Source organism: Perognathus longimembris, chromosome 28 (genome assembly GCF_023159225.1).
Source record: "Perognathus longimembris pacificus isolate PPM17 chromosome 28, ASM2315922v1, whole genome shotgun sequence".
Classification (NCBI taxonomy): Eukaryota; Metazoa; Chordata; class Mammalia; order Rodentia; family Heteromyidae; genus Perognathus; species Perognathus longimembris.
The window spans coordinates 84840893-84863640 of NC_063188.1; the positions used below are offsets into that span (position 1 = coordinate 84840893).

Below are 22748 nucleotides of genomic sequence, written 5' to 3' on the forward strand. Positions count from 1 at the left end.
ATATACATATATATATGTATATATATAATATAAATGAATTTTATATTTATATTTGGGTTCCATATACAGGGTACCATATATATATATATATGTGTGTGTGTGTGTGTGTGCAAATGTTCCCTTTTTTTAATATCTGAAACACTTCTGGTCAAGCGTACTTTGTCTATACAACCTTTAAATATTTAGATATATGTTAGCATATTCTTCCATTGGTACATTTGTGCATGTGTAGTGATGGAGTCCACCCTGAGCTGGTCTCAGGCTCCACTCACTGGCCCACCCACCCGTGGAGCCGGTCCTGAGCCTTCTGTATGCCAGACAGTCAGTGGACACAGAACTCTCTGGCAATCTGTGGCCATCTAGTAAACTCTACTACCATGCCCAGCACAGGAGGGTGCCATGCACCAGCTCTGTCTGCTCTAAGGCCTGTGGTCTTCAACACACCTCTTCACAACCACAGCCATGTAACACTCTTAGGAGACGTAACTGCCCCAATACACACATGTGTATTCACACACACTCTGTGTTCCCATGTGTGTAGAGCCCTGGAGCAGGATTTCAAGGCAGGGGTGAGGAACAGGTTCTGGGGTGCATGTCCCCATCCTTTTCTTGCCATGTGACCTTAGACAAATCTACCTCTTAAAGCCTCTGTCCGCTTACTTCTGGTAGGGTCACCACACAAGTGTCTCTGGAATAAGTGCATGCCGATGTGTGCGTGCGCTGGGAATGCATGCACTGGGTACACACATTTGTTCCAGGCCCTGAAAATGTTAGATGGGCCTAAACCCTGGCTTCTGTACCAAAACAAATTGGAATTTGTACCCTTCTGACAGGTATGAACATTTGTTTGAAGTGCGCCCCCCCCCCCTTTCTTTGATACTGAGAGTGGAACTTAGGGCCTAACACTTGCTAGGCAGGCACTGTGCCTCTCGAGACACACCTATGGCCCTTTTTTGCCTTGGTTAGTTTTCAGATAAGGTCTAGAGTTTTGCCAGGGTGACCTCAGGCTACAATCTTCCTAATGTATGGCCTCCTGCTTAGCCAGGGTAACAAACACAAACCACCACATCCAGCTTCTATATTGACATGGGTTCTCACTAACTTTTTGTGCAGGCAAAACTTCAATACTCTTAATCTCTGCCTCCTGAGTAGCTAGGATTACAAACTTTAACCCAATGGCCTGAATGGACTATCTTTTTGATGGCCTTTCCACTGACATTTGTTTGAAGATCTTGGTACTTGTCCATGAAAATCTTGATACATGTATCTAATCAGCCTCTACTAGGAAAAGTCTGCTTTGTAGATACTACCAAACATTCAGACTCACAGAACTACCAGAGACCACACTCAATATTAGATTCACTTAGAAAGATACAGGGCAGGGAAAAACAGAACATTCCAGCTGGGCAGTACCAGACATTTCTCTTCAAGCAGAGTCCTTACTGAAGTACATATGATAAAGCTCACTAAATATTGGAAGGAATTAACCACTTTTTATTGTTATCGCAAAGGTAATATACAGAGGGGTTACAGTTTTATAAGTCAGGTAATGAGTTAATTTCTTTTTGAACAGTGTCATCCTTTCCTTGTTTTCTACCAGTGTTTTTCCTTAGAACCCCCCTCCCACACAAGTTATCACTGCTGAATTAGTTCCCTCTTTGTCCCACTATGTCTGTGCTTCCCCTTACCCTCCCCAAAGCAGATAAATATAAAAGGCAAAAGGTACAGAAAGCAAAAACAGTGACAACAGAGGAAAACAAAACCTCTTATTTCCATTTCTTGGAGTTCATTTCAATAAACATCACTTTCTATGATCATATGCACAAGGCTATTGAACCTTCATGATCCTCTCCTAAGAATATTCTCTTTTAGTCTCACTCTGTTAATGTCTAGAGTCCTGTAAAATTTATATGTCCAAGTATATTTTTTGTCTTACCATCCAGCATGTTTGTTTCTAGATTTATAGGGACATTCTAGTTACAACAAATGAGGGAAACCTTGCAACCTATGTTTCTTTGGGTCTGGATTATTTAGCTTAATGTATTTTTTCCAAGTCTTTCCATTTCCTTACGAATGGTACAATATCATTCTTTCTCATGGAAGCATAGAATTCCATTGTGTATGTATACCACATTTTCTTGATCCACCAGTGAGGGACATTTGAGTTGGGAATTAACTATTTTTAAGTATTGTGGCAAAAAAAAATAGCCACTTAGAAGTCAATTTATATCTTTTGCTGCCATGCATGTGCATGCACACACACATGCACACAAACACCAGAAAACTACAGAGGAAATAGAGTTTTATAGTCTAGTCAAATCATAGGGATGCTAACAAGAAAGAAAATTATTTAACAGATCTTTGGAGAACTTTTTAAATGTTCAAAGGACTGGGATTCTCAAAGGAAAACATCATTAAAAATAAGAAAAATTGAAAAAACTAGAATGCGAATTTGCTTCAATGTTGACATAAAAGGATTACATTCTGATGAAAAGATTCTGAGCTTTGTATACCACTAGATGAGGACAGGAATAGACAATTCCTACAAAACAAGTACAGTGAGATAATTGGTGTTTAGGGATATATTCAGTTATGTTAATGTTTATGACAGTGTATCGGAATTGCTTTATTAAGACTTTAAATTCCCACTATAGTGAATATCTGCTTTCTTTGTTAATAAAGATATAGGTTTCAAATCTACTTGCATACTTGAACAATCCTGTCCCAAGTACTTTTCTGATCCTTGTCCAAGTTCATCCTGAAACAATGGGATGGTATCCTGTTTATAGTACAGGTTGGAAGGGGAGCTTGGCTCCAATTATAGCCCCTCACATGTTGACTCACTTCCACTCACAAGCCATGTAGTCTCTGGGCAAGTTGTGTATTATCCTTTACTTTTTCTACTTTTTCCTTAAGTAAATTAAGAATGATCAAAATACCTGCTTTATGACCTTCTTGTAGCCATTGAATAAATCAGTGCATGTGTAATACTTAGGAAATGCCATCACATATATAAGATCACAATAAACCTAGCTTTAATTCCTATTTTAGTGATACTGAGAATTGAACCCAAAGCCTCCCACTTTCTGGCCAAGTGTTCTACCATGTGATCCATTCCTACAGCCCTTTAATTCTTTTTTTTTTCAAATTTTTATTATCAAACTGATGTACAGAGAGGTTACATTTTCATACATTAGGCATTGGATACATTTCTTGTACTGTTTGTTACCTTGTCCCTCATACCCCCCTCCCTCCTCCCCCTTTCATTTTAATAACAGAGTAAGAATCTACTCTAAACTCAACACAGTTTGTTGAACCATTCTAATGTTGGAAATTTAGATTACTTCCAAATTCTCCCTATCATAAATAGCTATGAATAGCTCTTGAAATTAAAACTAGGAAATGATCCTAGTTATTTCGCTTGGGATGAAAACATAGGCCAAAGGACCATGTGCATTTTTAGGGTTTTTCAGGCACAATAAAATTGCCCTTTAGAAAGCTTGTGTTGATGTTTCTTTCTATGAGCAATAGGTTTTGTAATTCAAGAAATGTTTATCCATGGTATGAGGGGGATGGTGGTAACATGGATTACTTAGATTGGGTGATTACAGCTATGTCCCAACTTCTTTCAACCTTTTCTCTAATTGCAGGATGATTAATAGCACCACTGAAATCCATCACAAATGTCATTGTATATTCATATTGTTAGAAAAATATTTTCTAATTTTTATTTTTATTTTTCCTTTGATGAATAGTCTATTTATCAAGCAATTCTCAATTTCCAAGCATTTGAAAAATTTACAGTTATTTTGTTAATCTATTTCTAACATACCTACACTACGATTAAGAAACATACTCTGAGTGCTGAGGTTTTTAGACTTACCATTTACAATTTAGACCCACCATTTAAGGGCTCTCAATGCTAACATGTCATTTCCAAATACATTTTGTACCCGTTTTCAAAATGCAGTTTCTTGGCCCCAGCAAGGAGTATTCCCCAGCAGACTCTTAACAGGTCTGCCCCCAGAACTGGCTAGCCCAGTCTCTTGTCTTAGGACAAAACAGTGCATGTTTTCTATAAAGTTTTTAATTCAGATAGAAGAAGGGGAGGGGCAGTTAATTCCAATAATTCCATCACTTTCACAATTTTAAGTCAACCTCTTGTGGTTTCTCTGCATATGCTATGGAACCTTTCTCTAGAAGGATTCCGTCTCCACCTCATCTCACTTCCTGGGATGGGAGACAACTGGGGAAATTCAGGAGATGCTCTTTGAAAATTCATGACAGTCCCAATAAGACCTCAAAATAGGAAACCAAAGAGAAAATTAGTAAAAAGAAGCCTTCTAAATATTTTAGAATTATTACATTAGCAAATAATGTTTATCAGAGAATTTAATTATCAGTTGTTTTCAGAAGGTCCAAGGTTATTTTGTTGGGATTGTATATATTATAAATATGTATATATCACATTTCTTTGGTGAATAAAATTTGCATAAGACATGTTTTATTTCTGTGTCTCATGAAATTTAAAATTTGTAGATTTTTTTACTTTAATATCAATTAATGTTACAAATAACTAATGAGATCATTTTAATAATAGAAAAGTACTTTCACTGTGATAGCTTTTTTCATAATTGTCATTCATAGAACATGACTGTGTGTTTTAAAAGTTAACACAAGTGATTTTGTTTCTTACCCCTAGTTATGAAGTAGTGAATTTAAAAACCTCTAAAGTCCAAAATGTCCCAGTCATAAAGTAACTAAAATATAAGATGCTAGAGATGGTAAGTCATTGGTAGAATGCCTATCTACCATGTATGAAACCCTAAGTTTGGTCCTCAACACTAAAAAAAAGTATCTGTAATGTCTATTGTGAAATAATAGTCAATTATTTGGAACCAATGTAAAGAAAACCTTAAAACTACAAGTCAGATATAAAACTAATAGAGTGATATATCATGTCCATGGATGAAAATATTAGAAAAGCTTCTAGAAGTTAATATATAACAACAATTCTGTCTTAGCCAAAATAGAAAAATATCTAGAGTCTAACAACTGATTTTAATTTTCAACTGGGAAAAGTTCATAAGAAGAAGAATAATGGATACACACACACACACACACACACACACACACACACACAGGTGTGTATGCATGTAGTTTGAAATTTAAAGCACCAGTATTTTAGATACAACTGAAAAAAAGCAGATTAATCAGTGCTGGCAATTGAAGAACAAGGTAGTAAGTTCTTTGCAGTTACTTCTCAAATTAATTTCCTTAGGCTTTAGCCTCACTGCTTTATCACTCCCCTGCCTCCATCTCTCTTCTCCCTTCCTTTCTAAGTCCCTCCAAATTTTTTTTTTCTGTAGCTCTCTGGACAGCTTCCAGATTCTTATTGCTTTATTATGTAATCAATTTGGCTCCCTTCTTTGGCCAGCTTCTCTCTCATCTGACTTGAATAGTGCTTACCTTCAGATCTCTCAATTTTACAAAAAGCACCCATATGAAATGAATTTTCATCACTCTGAGATTTTTTTGTCTTTATAGATCAACTAACGCGCTTAACTATAGACTTCAAAATAGCACAATAAAAATAAATTGTAAAATATAAAAAAGATTTGGTTTTTCTAGTAATTATTAAATATAATCATGTAATCCTAGCTGCTCAGAAGGATCTCAGTTGGAAATCAGCTTGAGCAGAAAAGTCTGCCTGCCTCCATCTCTAAAATAACCAGCAAAAAGCTGGGCTGGAGACATGGCTTAAGTGGTTGAATGCCAACCAGCCAATCGGACCTAGTGAATGTGAGGACCTGAGTTCAAATCCTGCTACTACCAAAGAGAAAGGAAGAAAAGGGAAGAGGGAAGAAGAGGAGGAGGAGAGAAAGATGTTGAGCTGGAAATGCAGTATAGTGATAAACACTTTAGCACAAGAGATAACATTGATCTCATAAAGTAGTTGTTCTACATATAAAAACAGATACAACAAGGAGTTTCCTATGAGGCCAAACACTATGTACTTTACTTTACTTTCTATAAGTTTCTCATACCTGCAGCAGGTATATTAAAGATTGAGCTACTGGGTTTAAAGACTTTATAAAGCTTAAAGCCTTATGAAAACGTTAGCTATTAATATTTGAATAATTTCACTAATAGGTAATAATGATCTTGCAAAAAATCTACATGTGTGTATTTATATTATTTAAATGCTAAATGTTATGCTATAGATGAAGTGGTCAAAGGATGAAAACAAAGGAAGGCATTAATGTGTCTGGTAATCATTGAGGGAGCTTTATGGGAAGATGAGAATGAGCTGTAAACTTGAATTTAGGAAGATTTTATATACAAAGAGCAGTATATGCAGACACATGCAGCAAAAAAGATAAAAGAAAATGGTGTATTTGGAAAGTGGAAATAAGTCTAGTCTATCTAGAGTATTATTTTCTAGAAATGTCATTAAACAGTCAGTAAAAGAGGGAAAGTGTAGCCAAGACCACAAGAAATCTTACCTAGCTGGCAAGAAATAGGGAATTGTAATTGTAAATCTGAGGCAAGAGAGTAACAGTGTGTCACCAGTACATCACTGTATTCCAATATATTTGTAGCAATTAACTTTGCTCATGGAAGGTAAAGAAGAATAAGTTTTACATTCGCTATTTGCCTGTTTCCTTTCATAATATATCATTTGCATTTCCCTTTTAGTGGTGATAACTATAGCAAAATAATATCTATGTATATGACTGTTTTGTTGCTGCAGTATTAGGGTTTGGATCCAGGGTCTCATGGAGAGTAGACAAGCACTCTTAGCACTTGTGCCAGATCCCCTGCCTTATTTCTTAAAATACTCTGTAACTAGCCAGGCATCAGTGGCTCATTCCCATAATCCTAACTCTTCAGGAGGCGAAGATCTGAGGATAACAGTTTGAAGCTCGCCGGGGCAGTAAAGTCCATGAGAGTCTTATTTCCAATTAACCACCAATAGGCCACAAGTGGAGCTATGGCTCTCAAGTGATAAAGTATTAGCCTAGAGCAAAATTGCTCAGGGACAGCATACAGGCCCTAAGTTCAAGCCCTAGAATCGGCACACACATAAAAAATATGCTATGTAACTAAACATGGATAATATTGGAATATTATCCCAAAATATGCCCACAACCTCCAGCAGTGTTTCTATCTGAAACTCCTTATCTTCATAACCTACAGAAAATTTATAGTCTGCGTTCTATACTTCGAATTACTTGATACTCCCATTGGCTTGTTCTTCCTGGAGTGGGAGGGATTCTTTTTTGGTAGATTTTCAAAGTTCAGATGGTTATAATGTTCTATATAATTTATGCCTGTTTTTCATTGAAAGAAAGGAGGTTTAAATAACTTAGAACCCTTAGCAGTCAGTCTAGTGATGATGGCTTTCAATGTTGCCTTCTTGGATTTTTCTCTTACATTCTTTTTTCACATTTCTTTACAGTATGGATGGAGCAGATCTGTGTTTTGAAATCGTAAAGCGAGCTGATGCTGGTTTTGTATACAGTGAAGCTGTAGCCAGGTATGTAATCCCAAGGGGTAAAGGTAGAAGTCAAAGGAGGAAAGGACAAAGAATTGTCACATAGAAGGGTCTGCTCTTCTCCCAATGAACATACTGTTGCTCTTTGCTGCAAGAAACATAGCTTTTCTCAGTATGCAGAGTGGGACTAAATACAGACTTAAAAGGCAAAATGCCAAAGGATGAATGTTTCTGCTCATGTGGCTTCACATTTTCACACCACTAGGGCTATCTTACATACTTTCGATGAGTTTCCACAAAGATGGGGTTGGTACAAGCTTGGGAACTGTGTAGAATTAAAGTTGGGAGGGATTGTTTGATGTGTTTGGTTTTTAACAGATGTAGCTCATTAGTTCTTTGTTTTACTTTTTACTAATATCAAACTATTGTGTGACCAGTTAATCTAAGGAAAAACACCGAACAGTAGAAAGAACAAAAATAATAGTACGCTTTTTTCTGCTGAATATATTTGCTTCAGGCCACTATGTGATCTCTCAACCAAAGAATGGCCATTATTCTAAAAGAAGTAAATATGAAAAATCATAGGAACCAGACATTCACTGGGCCCGCTAGTTCATCTATTTATAGCAATAGTTTCTGCTTTGGTTACATTCAGTGATCATAACTATACTCCAGAGGGTTGCCTATTTAATACTTGGGATACAGCATCCCTCCTCAGTCACGAGCCCTAATATGTTGAAGGATTCCAATCCACCAGTCTATTAGAATTCACTATACTTTTTTATGAGTTGAGATGTGGTTACATTAAGTGACTACATTTCCTCCTTTGTTCCTTATATAACTATAGCATAATAGACAGATATAGCTAGAAACTACTCCCTTAATACAACCTTGATCACCACCATCCCTTGCAATGTCATGATTGTCTTCAGATTCATTATTCTGACTCTTCCATGCCAAAGAGCAAGGGCTCAATCTTAGAGATGGAATTTTCTATGGCAGTAGCAGTGTAAAATGAAAAAGCAACTGCTTTTGTGATACCATTAGGGCTGGAGAAAATGAATAAATAAATGTGTGCACCGGGGCACAGTGGTTCACACCTCTGATCCCTAGCTATTAGGGGGAAACAGAGATTGGGTGGATCATGAGGCCTATCTCAAATAATAAAAAACTATTTGCAATAGTATATGTCTGTTATCCTAGCTACAGAAAGTATAAATGGAGGGTCACCGTCCAGGCTGACCTAGACAAAAAGGTGAGACCATATTTGAAAAATTATGAAAGCAAAAATGCCTGAAGGTATGTCTAAAGTAGTAAAAAGCCTGTCTTAGCAAGCACAAGATCCTGAGTTGAAACCATAGTGCCACTGAAGGGAAAATAGAGGAGAAAAGGAGAGAGAACAGGGAGAGACAGAGACAGAGAGAGACAGATAATTGGTTCACGATGTTTAAAGCACAGTTTAGATGTTTTTGTGTATATGCCTGTCGTGGGGCTTGGTCTCAGAGCCTGGATACTATCCCTGGGTTTGATTCCTCAGTACCACATATATATAGCAAAAGCCAGAAGTGGCGCTATGGCTTAAGTAGTAGAGTGCTAGCCTTGAGCAAAAAGCCAGGGACAGTGTTCAGACCCTGAGTTCAAGCCCTAGGAGTGGCAAAAAAAAGAATGTCATAGACTTTCCTGCCCAGGCTGGCTTTGAACCATGATCCTCAAAACTCAACCTCCTGAGTAGCTAGGATGATAGGTGTGAACCACTGATGTATGGCTAGATTTTTTTTATATTTTTTTTTATTATCAAACTGAATTACAGAGAGGTTACAGTTTCATACATTAGGCACTGGATACATTTCTTGTACTGTTTGTTACCTCGTCCCTCATTCCCCCCTCCCCCTCCCTCTTTCCGTTCCCCCTCCCCCACCATGAGTTGTTCAGTTCAGTTCATTTTCACCAAACAGTTTTTAAGTATTACTTTTGTAGTTGTTTGTCTTTTTTTACCCTGTGTCTCTCGATTTTGGTATTCCCTTCCAATTTCCTGGTTCTAATACCAGTATACACGGTTTCCAATATAATCAGATAAGATACAGAGATAGTGTAGGTACAACCACAGGAAGGTGATACAGGAATATCATCAATAATAGAGGCTACAGTTACATATGGCACGTTGAAAGTATTTATAACGGTGATATAACAATCGTTTCCATAACATGGAGTTCATTTCACTTAGCATTATCTTATGTGTTCATAAGGGTATAGCTATTGGGCCTTGTGATGCTCTGCTGTGACTTGCCTAAACCTGTGCTAATTATTCCCTATAAGGGAGACCATAGAGTCCATGTTTCTTTGGGTCTGGCTCACTTCACTTAGTATAACTTTTTCCAAGTCTTTCCATTTCCTTACAAATGGGGCAATGTCATTCTTTCGCTAGATTTTTTTAATGCCACTTTTCTGTTACTGAATTCTTAGCACAGTTTTTTTTTATTTTGTATTCCATCTTTTCCTTCAAACATAAATGGCATTCTCTAATAACAATAATAGTCAATGCTATATTGATTTTCCATATGGCATCATTATCCAACATTATCCAGTGAAACTCTCAGACTTTTGTGTATAATCATATATATATATAAATATATTTCTTAAGAATTTGAGGCTGCTTACCTTTCCTACTTGTCTACATTACAAGTTTTTCAAGATCATCATAAAATATGGAAAACCAAAAGTGCAGAATTTTGATTCTTTTAAAAATAGTTTTCCTTTTTAAAGCATGGTAACACTAGGGTGACTGGCATACGTACTTTCAGAGTTAGCTGTTCCCCAGTCATCTTTTCTTAGCTTTCCCTTAACTTTGAAGCTGTCCCTGTCAATTGACTATATGTAAGGCCAGGCAAGTTGATAGCATGTAGAAATGATACCATACAGTGAAATGACGTCTGGTCTCTTCCAATCTTGAAATTTATAGAAAAAGTTGCATGTCTATACATCAAGATAAAAAGCCTGTTGGTTTTTAGCTCCACTGTAGTTGTTGTTAAAGTAGGTGGTTTTTAGCTGGGCACTGGTAGTTCACGCCTACAATCCTTGCTATTCAGGAGGCTGAGATCTGAGAATCATAGTTCAAGCCAGCTAGGGCAGAAATGTCCATGAGACTTTTATCTCCAATTAACCACAAAAACCTAGAATTGGAGCCTTGGATCAAGAGGTAGAGCTCTGGCCCTAAGCACAAAAGCTCTGAGCAAAAAAGATAATTTTAGGAAAGGAATTTTTCAGAATAGATCAGGAAAGAGTAGCATTGGGACCAGTAAGTACCATTGCTCAGAGAGATGTTTGGACACAATTTATTCAACACTGTTTCTGCTCATAATGAGCAGGCCATGGGGAGGGGTCAGGTAATATTATTAGGTGTGTTCTTATTGCAGAGGATCAATATGTAACAAGGGCAGGTTGTTTCTTCCTTTAATGTGCAGGGTTTTGCTAGATGACTCCTAACTTTCATTTCTCCAATCTGCTCCTGTGATTCAATGTTAGGAAATTCAGTTTCTATCAATATTCTAGTGAGACCAACTGCAAAAGACTTGGAGACTCCCAAGTAATCAAATTGATAATGTTGTTTTTCTCCGACTGACTGAATTTCAAGAGGAGCAGCAAAGCATGTCATAAAATAAAAATCTGTTCTGAGCTTAGTAGAGCCCAATTAGTAACTACACCTGTCCTTTCAGGGGTGAACAGTGGTGGTGTGAGCTTGCATAGAAATCAGATTATCAAATCAAACTCTTACAGATCAGTGCGGTTTCTTTACCTAATACCAAGCTTTACTAAATCATTTCAAGGATGCAGGCAATCAAAAGGCTCCACTGAAGCCAAAAGAGGCCTGAGCACTTCTTCTCACATTAACAAAGCAGTCTTGACCGAGAATAGAGTCTCCACCTGAGACTTAGGGCATTCCTCACACATAAGGGAGCATTTCAATCATGAAGCATCTCCATTTTATACCTGAGACAAACTGGCTAGCTTCAGGAAGCCATCACTCCTCAAAGATCACAGGGTCTATTGACAATAACCTTTAGCAAGGGACATTTTGTTAGGAACACTTCAGAGATAAAGTGTCTTCTATGTAGCGAATAGCATATATTTCTTTTTGCCCAGAACTGACAAGAAGAGCACATTCAGTCACCTCCCTTCTTATTCTTCTAACTCTTCCAATGCCTTCTTCCAGAAGAAATAAATGCCTTTCTGGACAGCTCTTTCCTTGCATGGAGTTGCCATCTTTCCTTAAGGAAGATGTGAATAAACACACACACACACACACACACACACACACACACACACACACACACACACACACTGCTGAGTTTCTCTGAAAGTGTGGATTCTGATGTTCATGAAATAAAGATTACGATTTAAAGCTTAGTCAGCAACTCTAGAATTTTTGCGTCTCATTTTTTTGATGGGGAGACTCATTTTATTCTACTGGCATAATGTTGATATCCAGGGTCATGACTGGGAATGTGGAGAAAGATTACTTTAGATCTGTGATCATGTGTGGAGAAAAATTCTGCCCTCTCAAGCCAGGCACCAGTGGCTCGCTCCTGCAATCCTAGCTATTCAGGAGGGTGAGAGCTGAGGATTGCCATTCAAAGGAGCCCGAGCAGGAAAGTCCCTAAGACTCTTATCTCCAATTAACTACCAGAAAACTAGAAGTAACGTTGTGGCTCAAAGTGGTAGAGCACTAGCTTTAAGTGAAAAAGCTCAGGGATAGCACCCAGGCTCTAAGTTCAAGCTCCCCTCCCCAAGTAGTCTACTCTCTCCTCACATAACCTACAGATTCTTCTCTGTATGTATATTTGAGTCAAATAATGGCGTACTCTGATAGGCATATTTTAAAATGTTCTTGCTTTGAATTTTGTTTGAGGCTTTTTGTTTGGTTTTGGTTTTGTTTTTTGAAAGTACTAGCATTTGAACTTGAGGCATTGTACTTGCTAGGCAGGTGCTATACTACTTAAACCACACCTTCCACCCTTTTTGCTCTGGTTATTTCTGAAATAGGGCCTTACTTTATGCCCAGCCCAGCCTGTACCATGATCTTCCAATTTACACTTACCAACATAACTGTAATGTCAGATGCGTGCCGCTGCACTCAGCTTTTTCTGTTAAGATTAGATCTCTCAAACTTTTCTTTTGCCTGGCCTGGCCTGGCCTGGAAATGTGATCCTCTTGATCTCAACCTTCCATGTCAATAGGATAACAGGTGCTTGCCACCATGCCCAACTCTATGAGGCTTTAAGACAGGAATTTTCTTTAGGCTAAAGGTAGTTCACATGACTTACTACCATATATCCAAAGTAGTTCATTCTATAAGTACTAGTTGCCTAGTTTGAAGCTACTGTTCCATTTTGACATCTGAGTGGACATGTCTCATGTCTTTGATTAATGTAATATGAATAATAACAGTATTTTAGTAATAACCATAAGTTTGCAAACCACTTTGATATTTGTTGTCTCTTAGCCATAAGGTATCATGGATCCTCCAAAATCTGATTTGAACCACTAAAGGTCCATAAAATGTTAAGAGCCCCTAACTTAAATTTTTTTTAAGCTTGGAGCTGGGCTCTAGTGGCTCACACCTGCAATTCTAGCTACTTAGGAGGCTGAGATCTGAAGGTCTTGATTTGAAGCCAATCCCAGGCAGAAAAGTCTCCAATTAACCACAGGGGGGAAAAAGCTGGAAGTAAAGCTGTGTTCAAGTAGTAGAGCCTTGAGGGAAAAAAAACTCTGAAGCAGCCCCCCAGTTCCTGTGTTCAAGCCCCAGGACTGGCACAAAAATAATAGTTATAAGCTATAGAGGCCCAAACAAACCTCATACATGTACAGTCACAAAGTAAGAAAACTGAACATTAAAAACTTTATCCTTAGACTGCATGAACTTAGAGCCTAGTTATAAGGAGACAACTTTTGAGTGCAGAAAAGGTCTGGGTTTTGGTTTGGTGATTTTTTTCCCCCTCCTCTGCCTTTCACTTTTAAAAATGGAACTTCCTAATCCACTCTAATACATGAAATAATGCATATGGTTTGAGGGGGTTGGTTTTGTTTTGTGCTGGTCCTGGGAATTGAACACAGGTCCCTGGGTGCTGTCCCTGAACTTTTGTGCTCAGGCTAGCACTGTACCACTTGCCATAGCTCCACTTCTAGCTCTCTCATATTTAGTTGGAGATTAAAGTCTCATAGACTTTCCTGCCTGGACTGGCTTCAAACCTGAATCCTCAGATCTCAGCATGCTGAGTGGCTAGGTTTACAGGCGTGAGGCCAAGGGCATCTGGCTCAAAATAAAGCATATGTTAATTAAAAGGAAATTTATATGAGTTTGGTTAGATAGTAACATGCCAAAAAGAGAACTTAATAAATGGAAATGTCTTTTACTTATAAAGCTAGAATGGAGCGGTATTTTTTTTTCTTGAGCCGCAAACACCTACAGGATCATTTGTCAGTACTATTATTAATTAAACTCTTTAGTTTTTGTTTTAGTGTCTGGAAACAAAAAAAAGGAAAGTAACAAAAAGGGAAAAAAGAGGAGAGTTGGAAGGATTAAAATGAAGAGGAAGAGAGATGAAACAAGTACCCAGTAATGAAGATGGGTTTAGAAAACAAGAAGAAAGTTCTATAGCTTAGCTAAATAGAATTAAGTGAGGTACTAGAGGTTTTTCATATTTTAAGCTGCAATCTTCAATTCCTAGATCGTTTTTTCCTCTGAGCTTGTATGGAATTCTTTTGGCTTAACTTGAGGAATACAAACTGTTCTCTTTCTTCAAGAAGCTTAGAAATCTGTACGTCTGCCAGTGTTTCATTAAGCCCGACTCTGCTCAAATGAAATGTCTGTAGATAACTAATCTGAAGGTAGGAGTTACAAAGTATTACACTTTAACAATGAAAGTTTTTACAGTTTTAGATTTCTCTTTTTTTTTTTTTACAGCCATTACATGAGACAGATACTGGAGGCGCTTCGCTACTGTCATGATAATAACATAATCCACAGGGATGTGAAGGTAAGTGGTTTTATCACTAACTTTAAAGTTTATGAAGAGAAACGACATCATAATGACAACCATGATTGCTTAAATATTCCTCTACAGAGCATCCTAATCTTAACTTTTTATGCAAATAAAAATTCATTAAGCCAGGAGCTTGTTTTTCATGCCTATAATCTTAGCTACACAGTAGGCTGACGTCTGAGGATTGTGCTTCAAAACCAGTCAGGGCAGGTAAGTCTGTAAAACTCTTGTCTCCGATTAATCACCAAAAATCCAGAAGTAGAGGCATGGTTCAAGTGGTAGAATGCCAGTCTTGAGATTTCAGTTAAGGGACCAGTCCCAGGCGCTGAGTTTAAGCCCCAGTCCTGGCACTCGCGCGCGCATCCACACACACACACACACACACACACACACACAAAACCACTTTGTACTTGGGAAGTCATTATACTGATTTTAATAGGAACACTTTCTAATTTCAGTTTCCTTATTTCTAAAGGTTACACGCAATCTAAGCTTTTATTATTCCTCTTTTGCTATTGTGTGTAAGACAAAGAAATGAAAATTGCAACTAATAAGAAAAACTAAACTGTATCCTATGCTGAATTGAGTGGAAATTAGATTGGTTTATTTAATAAAAGTTGTATTTTCATAATGCTATAATGTGGACTAGACAACATTGTATTTTCTTAACAGATAATATTCTAACATAATATGAAATCATAATTGTAGGTATATACAAACAAGACCACTAAGATCATTATTCAGTCTTTTTGCTTCTTCCATATTGTTACGAAGCCCCTCCCAAGGCATAGAGTCATCATTAGGGAGCCTCTGAAGTCTCTCTAATGCTGGAGTATACTTGTATGCTCTCCTGTTTTGTCACTGATCTGTGTGATCTCCAGCACCCACATATATTGTGGGCAAAAACCTTCCTTTAAGACATATTGAAGGCTCCTTCATTGTATTTTAAGTGGTTACAAAACTTAGGTTGAGTTTAGTTAAAATTTCTATAATTGAGAAATTTAAACAGAAATTATTATAGTTACAAACTGAGAGAAATCATGAGTAATTTCAAAAACGTCTAGTAAGAGTATTCTGTTAGCAAATGAAGATCATTGGAGAAGTTTACAAAATGCACATTAGTATAAAGTAGTTGTATATTATCTTATTCAATCTTTTCAAACATGGTAATAGGAAATTGATACTGTCATTATGGAAACTCAATACTGTACAACCCCATGGCTATAGAGCACTTTTTTTAAATGGTGTTCTTCAGTTATCCAAAGAAAGTAAACATTGTAGATAGGTTAAAAAGGGAATGATTATTAAATATAATAGCCTGTTGTGTGCTTCTTTTGCATTTAATGAATATAAGAAAGTGAATATATATGGAGTAAAATATTTTCCATATATATGTATATATAGATAGATAACAAATGGGTATATACACATGTATATACATATATGACAAACATACATATAGGTGCATGTATATGACAAATATATGTATATGTACATATATATGACAAATATTTCACTCTAATAATATTATAAAAGCAATAACTGAAATTTTAAATGTATAAAACAGATTTTTTTCATGTGCTAAGGACTATTTGCTCAAGAGGCAATTTTATTTTGTCTGAATTCTCTTCTAGAAGATAATTATATGACCTCCATATAGTAAACTATAATAACAGTATTGTACTATAATATTTTTCAATAGTAGTGCCAGCTTTTGATTAGCATACTATTTGATAGGACAACCCAAAAAAGTAAAATCTAAATAAATTCACTTTCTGGTTTATGTATTTAACAAATATTTGATTGGCTACTTCATGAAGAAGACTGTGTTCAGAACCCTAAAAGTAGTATGGTCTCAGTTAAGGAGATAATGTACAACTAGAGATCAACATAGACTGAGACCTAATGACTTCAGACAACAACTGCTAGGATTTGCTCACTTCTTTTGCCCACTGTTGGCCTTGGCTGGTTTCCATCAAGACTTCTCTCCATCTTCTCCTGGCATCTCAGCTAAGGAAATTGGAACTACTAAGAGCTGACTAAGGCACCCTATTGTTTCTCATTGAGGACTTCCCATTCTTTTCATATGACCCCATCTCCAGCATGACAGTGGCTCAAGGCTCCCACACAACAAAATAGAATTTGGCAAGCCCAGGCCTCTTGTGTATTTGATTTGTCATATGGGGACAAGGGGACATTTCACAGAGAAGGAACAGAATGCCTAAAGACAAGTCCCAAAGGAGTTTTACATTAGATTATATTCAATTAGTTTATTTTTAAGTACATGCCACGTAATTTTGATGAAGCACCAAGAAACCTTCTGAGGAATGGAAAAGAAAAGTAATTCTCAGGCTACAAATTGATAAGGAGAAACCACGAAAGAGCAGATGGCAGGGAGACTCAATAGAGGGCAAATACTAAGGTTAATATTCCTAATTTCAGTGTCTGAAACCTATACATTTTTACATTAGTAAATAGAGTACTCTAGGAATGTCGAATTGGGGAGTATTTTCTTAAGGCATTAATCAAAAGATTTACTGAGTCTCTACTGTGGGGCAGGCACTGCCTTAGGAACTGGAGCTGCATCAGGGACCGAAACAAGCCAAATTGTTGCCCTTGTGAAGTTGATATTAATTCAGGGCAACAGATAATAGTCAATAAGCAGAAAAATGTAAATTAGGTGAAAGATTAGAAGGTGAAAGGGACTCCAAGAACAAGAAGAATAGTTCAAGACTAGGGAGTAAGAAAGAAGTGTCCTTTTTACACAGAGAAGTCAGAATGGGATATGTTGAGAAAACACTGTACATCTGAGCAAAGACTTAAAAATAACTAAGCTGATCCCAACTGGAAGGGCAAAGATAGTGAGTCAGGGACACTAAAGGCCTGAACAGCAAGGAAGCTGGTAAGGATGAGTCCAAATGAGCAAAGGTGAGAGTGAACAAGAGGAGATAAATATGACCACAGTGGTCACAGTGACGGTAGATAAAAGAAGGAAAAACAGATCCCAGATATATTTGGAAGATTTTGTCAATAGAATCTCCTATTACAACCTCGGTAACTTCGGTGAACTTAGTTCTATTTGGGCCCTTGTTATAGGGTACTCCCATAAGATAGCCATTGTAAAGCCTTCATAAAAATGCATTTCCCATGACTAGCAATTTAAAATTTCGCTTGGTTTGGTTTGTTATTATTTTTCCCTCTAAAGCATTCAAGTAGCTATTCAGTGACTTGTCTCTGTATATTTAGTTTGTATGTAGGAGTTGCTTTTGGGGTTTCTTGGGGGGGGGAGATGCACACGTGCCAGTTATGGGTCTTGAACTCAGGGCTTGGGTACTGTCCCTGAGCTTTTTTTTGCTCAAGACTACCAGTTGAGCCACAACTCCATTTCCAGCTTTTCTGGTGGTTAATTGGAGATTAGAATCTCACAGAGTTTCCTGCCCCAGCTGTCTTCAAACTGCAATCCTCAGATTTCAGCCTCATTAGTAGCTAAAATTACAGGCATGAAACACCAGCACCCCACAGACTTTGGCTTTTGCATTTAAAGTTTTTGTTGTTAGTAAAGAAAATAGAGTAGCTTGGTTCTCTAGGAAAAATTAGATTACTTAATTGCTTGTTGAATCTACTCAAGAATATTTTCCTATTCTTTCCTTGCCTCTCCTTCTCCCTTTCCCCTAGCTTCTTATCAGATTCAAAAGCAGTTTGCTTCCCAAAGGTTCTATTATATTGAATAATAGTACTTTTTCTTCCACTAAATGGGTATTTCCTTTTGAAATCATTATAATTGAGTCTAAACAGGGTGCTTGGTTAGGTTTGAGTATTTAGTATATGACCTATACTAGAAACCACTTACCTTGGAAGAATCAGTCTCACATAAAATTGCCTAAGAAGTACTTGAAATACCAGGAGATGTATCATATAAAGAATCTCCTAAAAGCTAAACTAGCAATATCAGGGGCCAGATAGTTTGGTGTGGGAGGCTGCCCTGGATAATGTAGCACGCTTAGCAGCAGTCTAGCCTCTACCCACCAGATGCTAATAGCTCTCTCTCTCTCTCTCTCTCTCTCTCTCTCTCTCTCTCTCTCTCTCTCTCTCTCTCACACACACACACACACACACAACAGTTGTGACAAGCAAATAAGTCTCTGGACATTACCAAATGTGCCTCAGGCACAGTGTCTCTAGTTAAGACCCATTATCCTGACATCAATTTTCATTTGTCATGTCTTGCCTCACTACTGACATTGATTAAGACATTATGCAAATTTCTATTTTTTCATCATCTTTTGCCCTTTCATTCTTTAATGAATGGATGGGGAAACTTTATGTTTCAGCAATTTTTCTTTTATTTCTTCTAACCCCCTAAATTCACAATAGCTTTGGAAGGAAAAGCACAGTTGTCAAAGAAAATGTAACTCTTGGCTCTTCTGAATTCCCTAGGCTCTTCTTCAGTCTGCCCACAGCCTAACAAGGCATCATCTGTATGTTCAAGGACTCAGGTTTTCTGTACCTGACCCATTCAAATCTGCTTTGAATAACTGAAGTTAAGGTGCAACAGCTCCTAAGAAACTGCTTGCTACACATGCAATTGCTTTCTGTTCTGCCCTAGGAGATTTGGGGTGCTCGGTTGTTAATTCTGAGAATTTTGCAAAGCCCAGGTGCATATGCACTCAGCCAGAGGCCTTCTTCCCAAGGGTTTTTGGGTATGCTTCCTTTAAATGGTTTTCCTTACAGCCCGTTTCAACATGCCTGGCTGCTCTTGGGTCCCCTTCTGGTCTCAGTTCTCCTTTTACCTGCTGAGAGCTTGACTTTATATAAACATGTGTTCATCCAGAACACTGTTGCTGTGGTATTATGGATGTCTTAAAGTATTCCTTCCTCTTGTTCTTGGTCAATGATGTTTCTTTTACACCTGTTACCACAATTCCAAAAGTCCCTCATGTTATATTTTTTAAAAATTTAGCTGGGAGCTGGTCACTCATACTTATATTCCTAGCTACTCAGAATGCTGAAATCTGAGGATTGAGGTATGAAGCCAGCCCAGGCAGCAAAGTCCGTGAAACTCCTATATCCAAAAAAACTACCAAAAAAAGAGTCTGAAGTGGAACAGAAGTTCAAGCAGAAAATCACAGTGACAGCACCCAGGCCATGAGTTCAAGCCCCAGGACCAGCACGATAGATAGATAGATAGATAGATAGATAGATAGATAGATAGATAGATAGATAGATAGATAGATAAAATATCTTAAAATATAAGTTACTTATTTTATTATTTTGTTGTTGTTGGTTGTGAGGCTTGAACACAGGGCCTGGTCACTGTCCCTGAGCTCAAGGCTAGAGCTCTACTGCTTTGAGCCACATCACCACTTCTGATTTTCAGGTGGGAGCCATCAGTACCCAGCTATTATTTCATTCTTTCTTATAGGAAGCACATTGGTTAATCCTGAGGCGTTACTTTTGTATTCACTTTGAATGTAGGGATTTTATAATCATATTTAGAAAATCTCATACATTGTAAGGTTACCATCAATTTGTCTTGCATTTCTTTTGGAGGGTGGGAGGGGATGAGGCAGCTGATCTTGGGGCTTGAAAACAGAGCATGAGCACTGTCCTCGAGCTTTTTGTTCAAGGCTAGTGCCCTACCATTTGCACCACAGCTCTCCTTCTGCCTTTTCTGGTGGTTAATTGGAAATAAGGGTCTTTTGGACTTCCCTGCCAGGGCCATCACCTTGCATTTATAACTGCTGTGCTTCTATTACCCCACACCTCCAGAAAATGGAATCAACACCTGATTTGTTTTTTAAGAAAATAAATGTGGTTTTTACATATTAGAAGTGACTCTTTTCACTTTTCTCCCAATCTTGGAGTGGCATGTATCACATAATCAGTAGAATTTTCTATCAGATGCAAAACCTTTATAGCAATAGTAAATGATTACAGTAGTTTCAATTCCATTAGAATTTGGAGGTTCACAGAGAAGAGTCTTAGCATTTAGAATGCATGATTAGAATGCTCCATGAATCATCCCTTTATGGTTTGCCAGAAAGCTTGTCTTCCCACATCCTTGACCAATCAGAACTAGGTGGGTCATCTTCTCCTCCTGCCCAGAAAAGGCAGATTTTCTCTCTCTCTCTCTCTCTCTCTCTCTCTCTCTCTCTCTCTCTCTCTCTCTCTCTCTCTCTCTCTCTCTCTCTCTCTCTTTCTCTCCTCGTCCTCCTCGTCCTCCTCATCCTCCTCATCCTCCTCCTCCTTCTTCTTTATTGTCAAAGTGAAGTACAGAGGGGTTACAGTTTCATATGTAAGGCAATGAGTACATTTCTTATCTAACTTGTTACCTCCTCCCTGATTTCCCCCTCCCCCCTCCCAATGTCCCTCTCCCCCCATGAATTGTACAGTTGGTTTACACCAATTGCTTTTGTAAGTATTGCCATTGCAATGGTTTGTCTTTTTATCCTTTGTCTCTCGATTTTGGTATTCCCTTTCCCTTCCCTAGTTCCAATACATGAATATACAGTATCCAGGGTACTAAAATCAGATACAGTGATAGCGCAGGGACAACCATAGGTAGGAAATACAAGAGGATCATCAACATGGTTTCACATGGAATGTTGAAAATAACTACAACAATGATATACTACTTGTTTCCATAACTTGAAGTTCATTTCGCTTAGCATCATCTTATGTGTTCAAAAGGGTATAGCTATTGGGCTATAGTGATCTTCTGCTAGGACTCTCCTAGACGTGTACTAATTATTCCCTATGAGGGAAACCATAGAGTCCATGGGTCTTGGGGTCTGGCTCACTTCACTTAGTATGATTTTTTCCAATTCCCTTCCATTTTCTTATGAATAGGGAAGTGTCAGTAGTTTATTCAGAATTTTGCCTCATAGTTTCTGTGCCTGATTAAATGATTCAGGGCTACCCTAATGAGAGTGTGTATGTGGACGGAATAAAAGGGGAAACAAACATGCCATTCCTGTTTTCTACAGTTAAAAAGCTGATCTTGCTGACCTATACGGAACAATTAGAGATTTCTGAAACCTCCAACTTGTATTCTACTGCAACACACATGAACACATTAACAATACCATTTTTCTGAAATCTAAAGTTTAAACTTAATGTAAACTTAGAAAGTAATATTTTAAGCCAGGCACTGGTAGCTCATACCTACAATCCTACCTATTCAAGAGGCTGAAATCGGAGGATTGCATTTCAAAGCTTGCCAGGGCAGAAAAGTCCATGAGATATTTATATCCAATTAACCACTAGAAAACCAGAAGTGGAGCTGTAGCTCAAAGTGTTGGAGTACTATCCTGAAGCAAAAGAGTCAGGACCTGAATCAAGCCCGGCAACCAACAGAAAATCATGTTTTATATAAAATATTTACTCTAAAATTAAATACCCAGTTCTTCAAATTTAACATGGTTTATAAGAAAGTACCTATAATGTAAAAGGAATCATTATAGTTAATGAATTCAATATATAGTTTAATAAAGTGTGTTTAGGTGGGAATTTTATATCCAAATGAATAATTTAAAGCAAAATTGCACAGGCTTATTTTCTCCTACTGTTCTCCTACTGTTCTTAAAACTAGAAAACACAGGGACTATAAATGTGGCTTAGTGGTAGAGTGTTTGCCTGATGTGAATGAAGTCCTGGGTTCGATTCCTCAGTACCACATAAACAGAAAAAGCCAAAAGTGGTGCTGTGATTCAAGTGGTAGAGTGCTAGCCTTGAGCAAAAAGAAGCCAGGGACAGTGCTCAGGCCCTGAGTTCAAGGCCCAGGACTGGCAAAAAAAAAAAAACCCAACAACTAGCACATTCCCTGGACATGGTGACACACATCTGCAATCCCAGCTTTTAAGAGGTTGAGGTGGAAGGATTACAAATTTGAATCCAACTTATATAGCAAGACCACCTTTTAAACAAATAAGTAGGAAACTGTGCTTGGGCTACAACAGCCAGCACACGGGCATCACCCTAATTTTCCAGGTCTCCTTTTGTCTTTGTAAACTACTAATACAGAAATTCAGTTACTACTATTAAAGAATAGATATACATTGTAAATACTTGAAGTCAGAATGTGTTCTAGAATTTTCTCTGGACATTTTTATCTCTCAATTCAGCATTGAAATGAAAAGAACAACTATTCACTGGCTTTTTGTTGTTGTTTTTTATGAAAATGACACAATGTGTCAGAACAACTGATAGTG

The 22748-nt window shown here is 37.6% G+C and overlaps 1 protein-coding gene across 1 annotated transcript in view; it reads left to right on the forward strand.

The window, feature by feature from the left end:
• The window catches only part of Cask (calcium/calmodulin dependent serine protein kinase), a 333827-nt gene that overhangs the window by 163737 nt on the left and 147342 nt on the right, over positions 1-22748 (forward strand). The window contains exons 4-5 of the mRNA XM_048336639.1: positions 7463-7540; positions 14460-14532. Of these exons, the coding sequence (XP_048192596.1) occupies positions 7463-7540; positions 14460-14532 (151 nt within the window). The remainder of the gene's footprint in view (positions 1-7462; positions 7541-14459; positions 14533-22748) is intronic.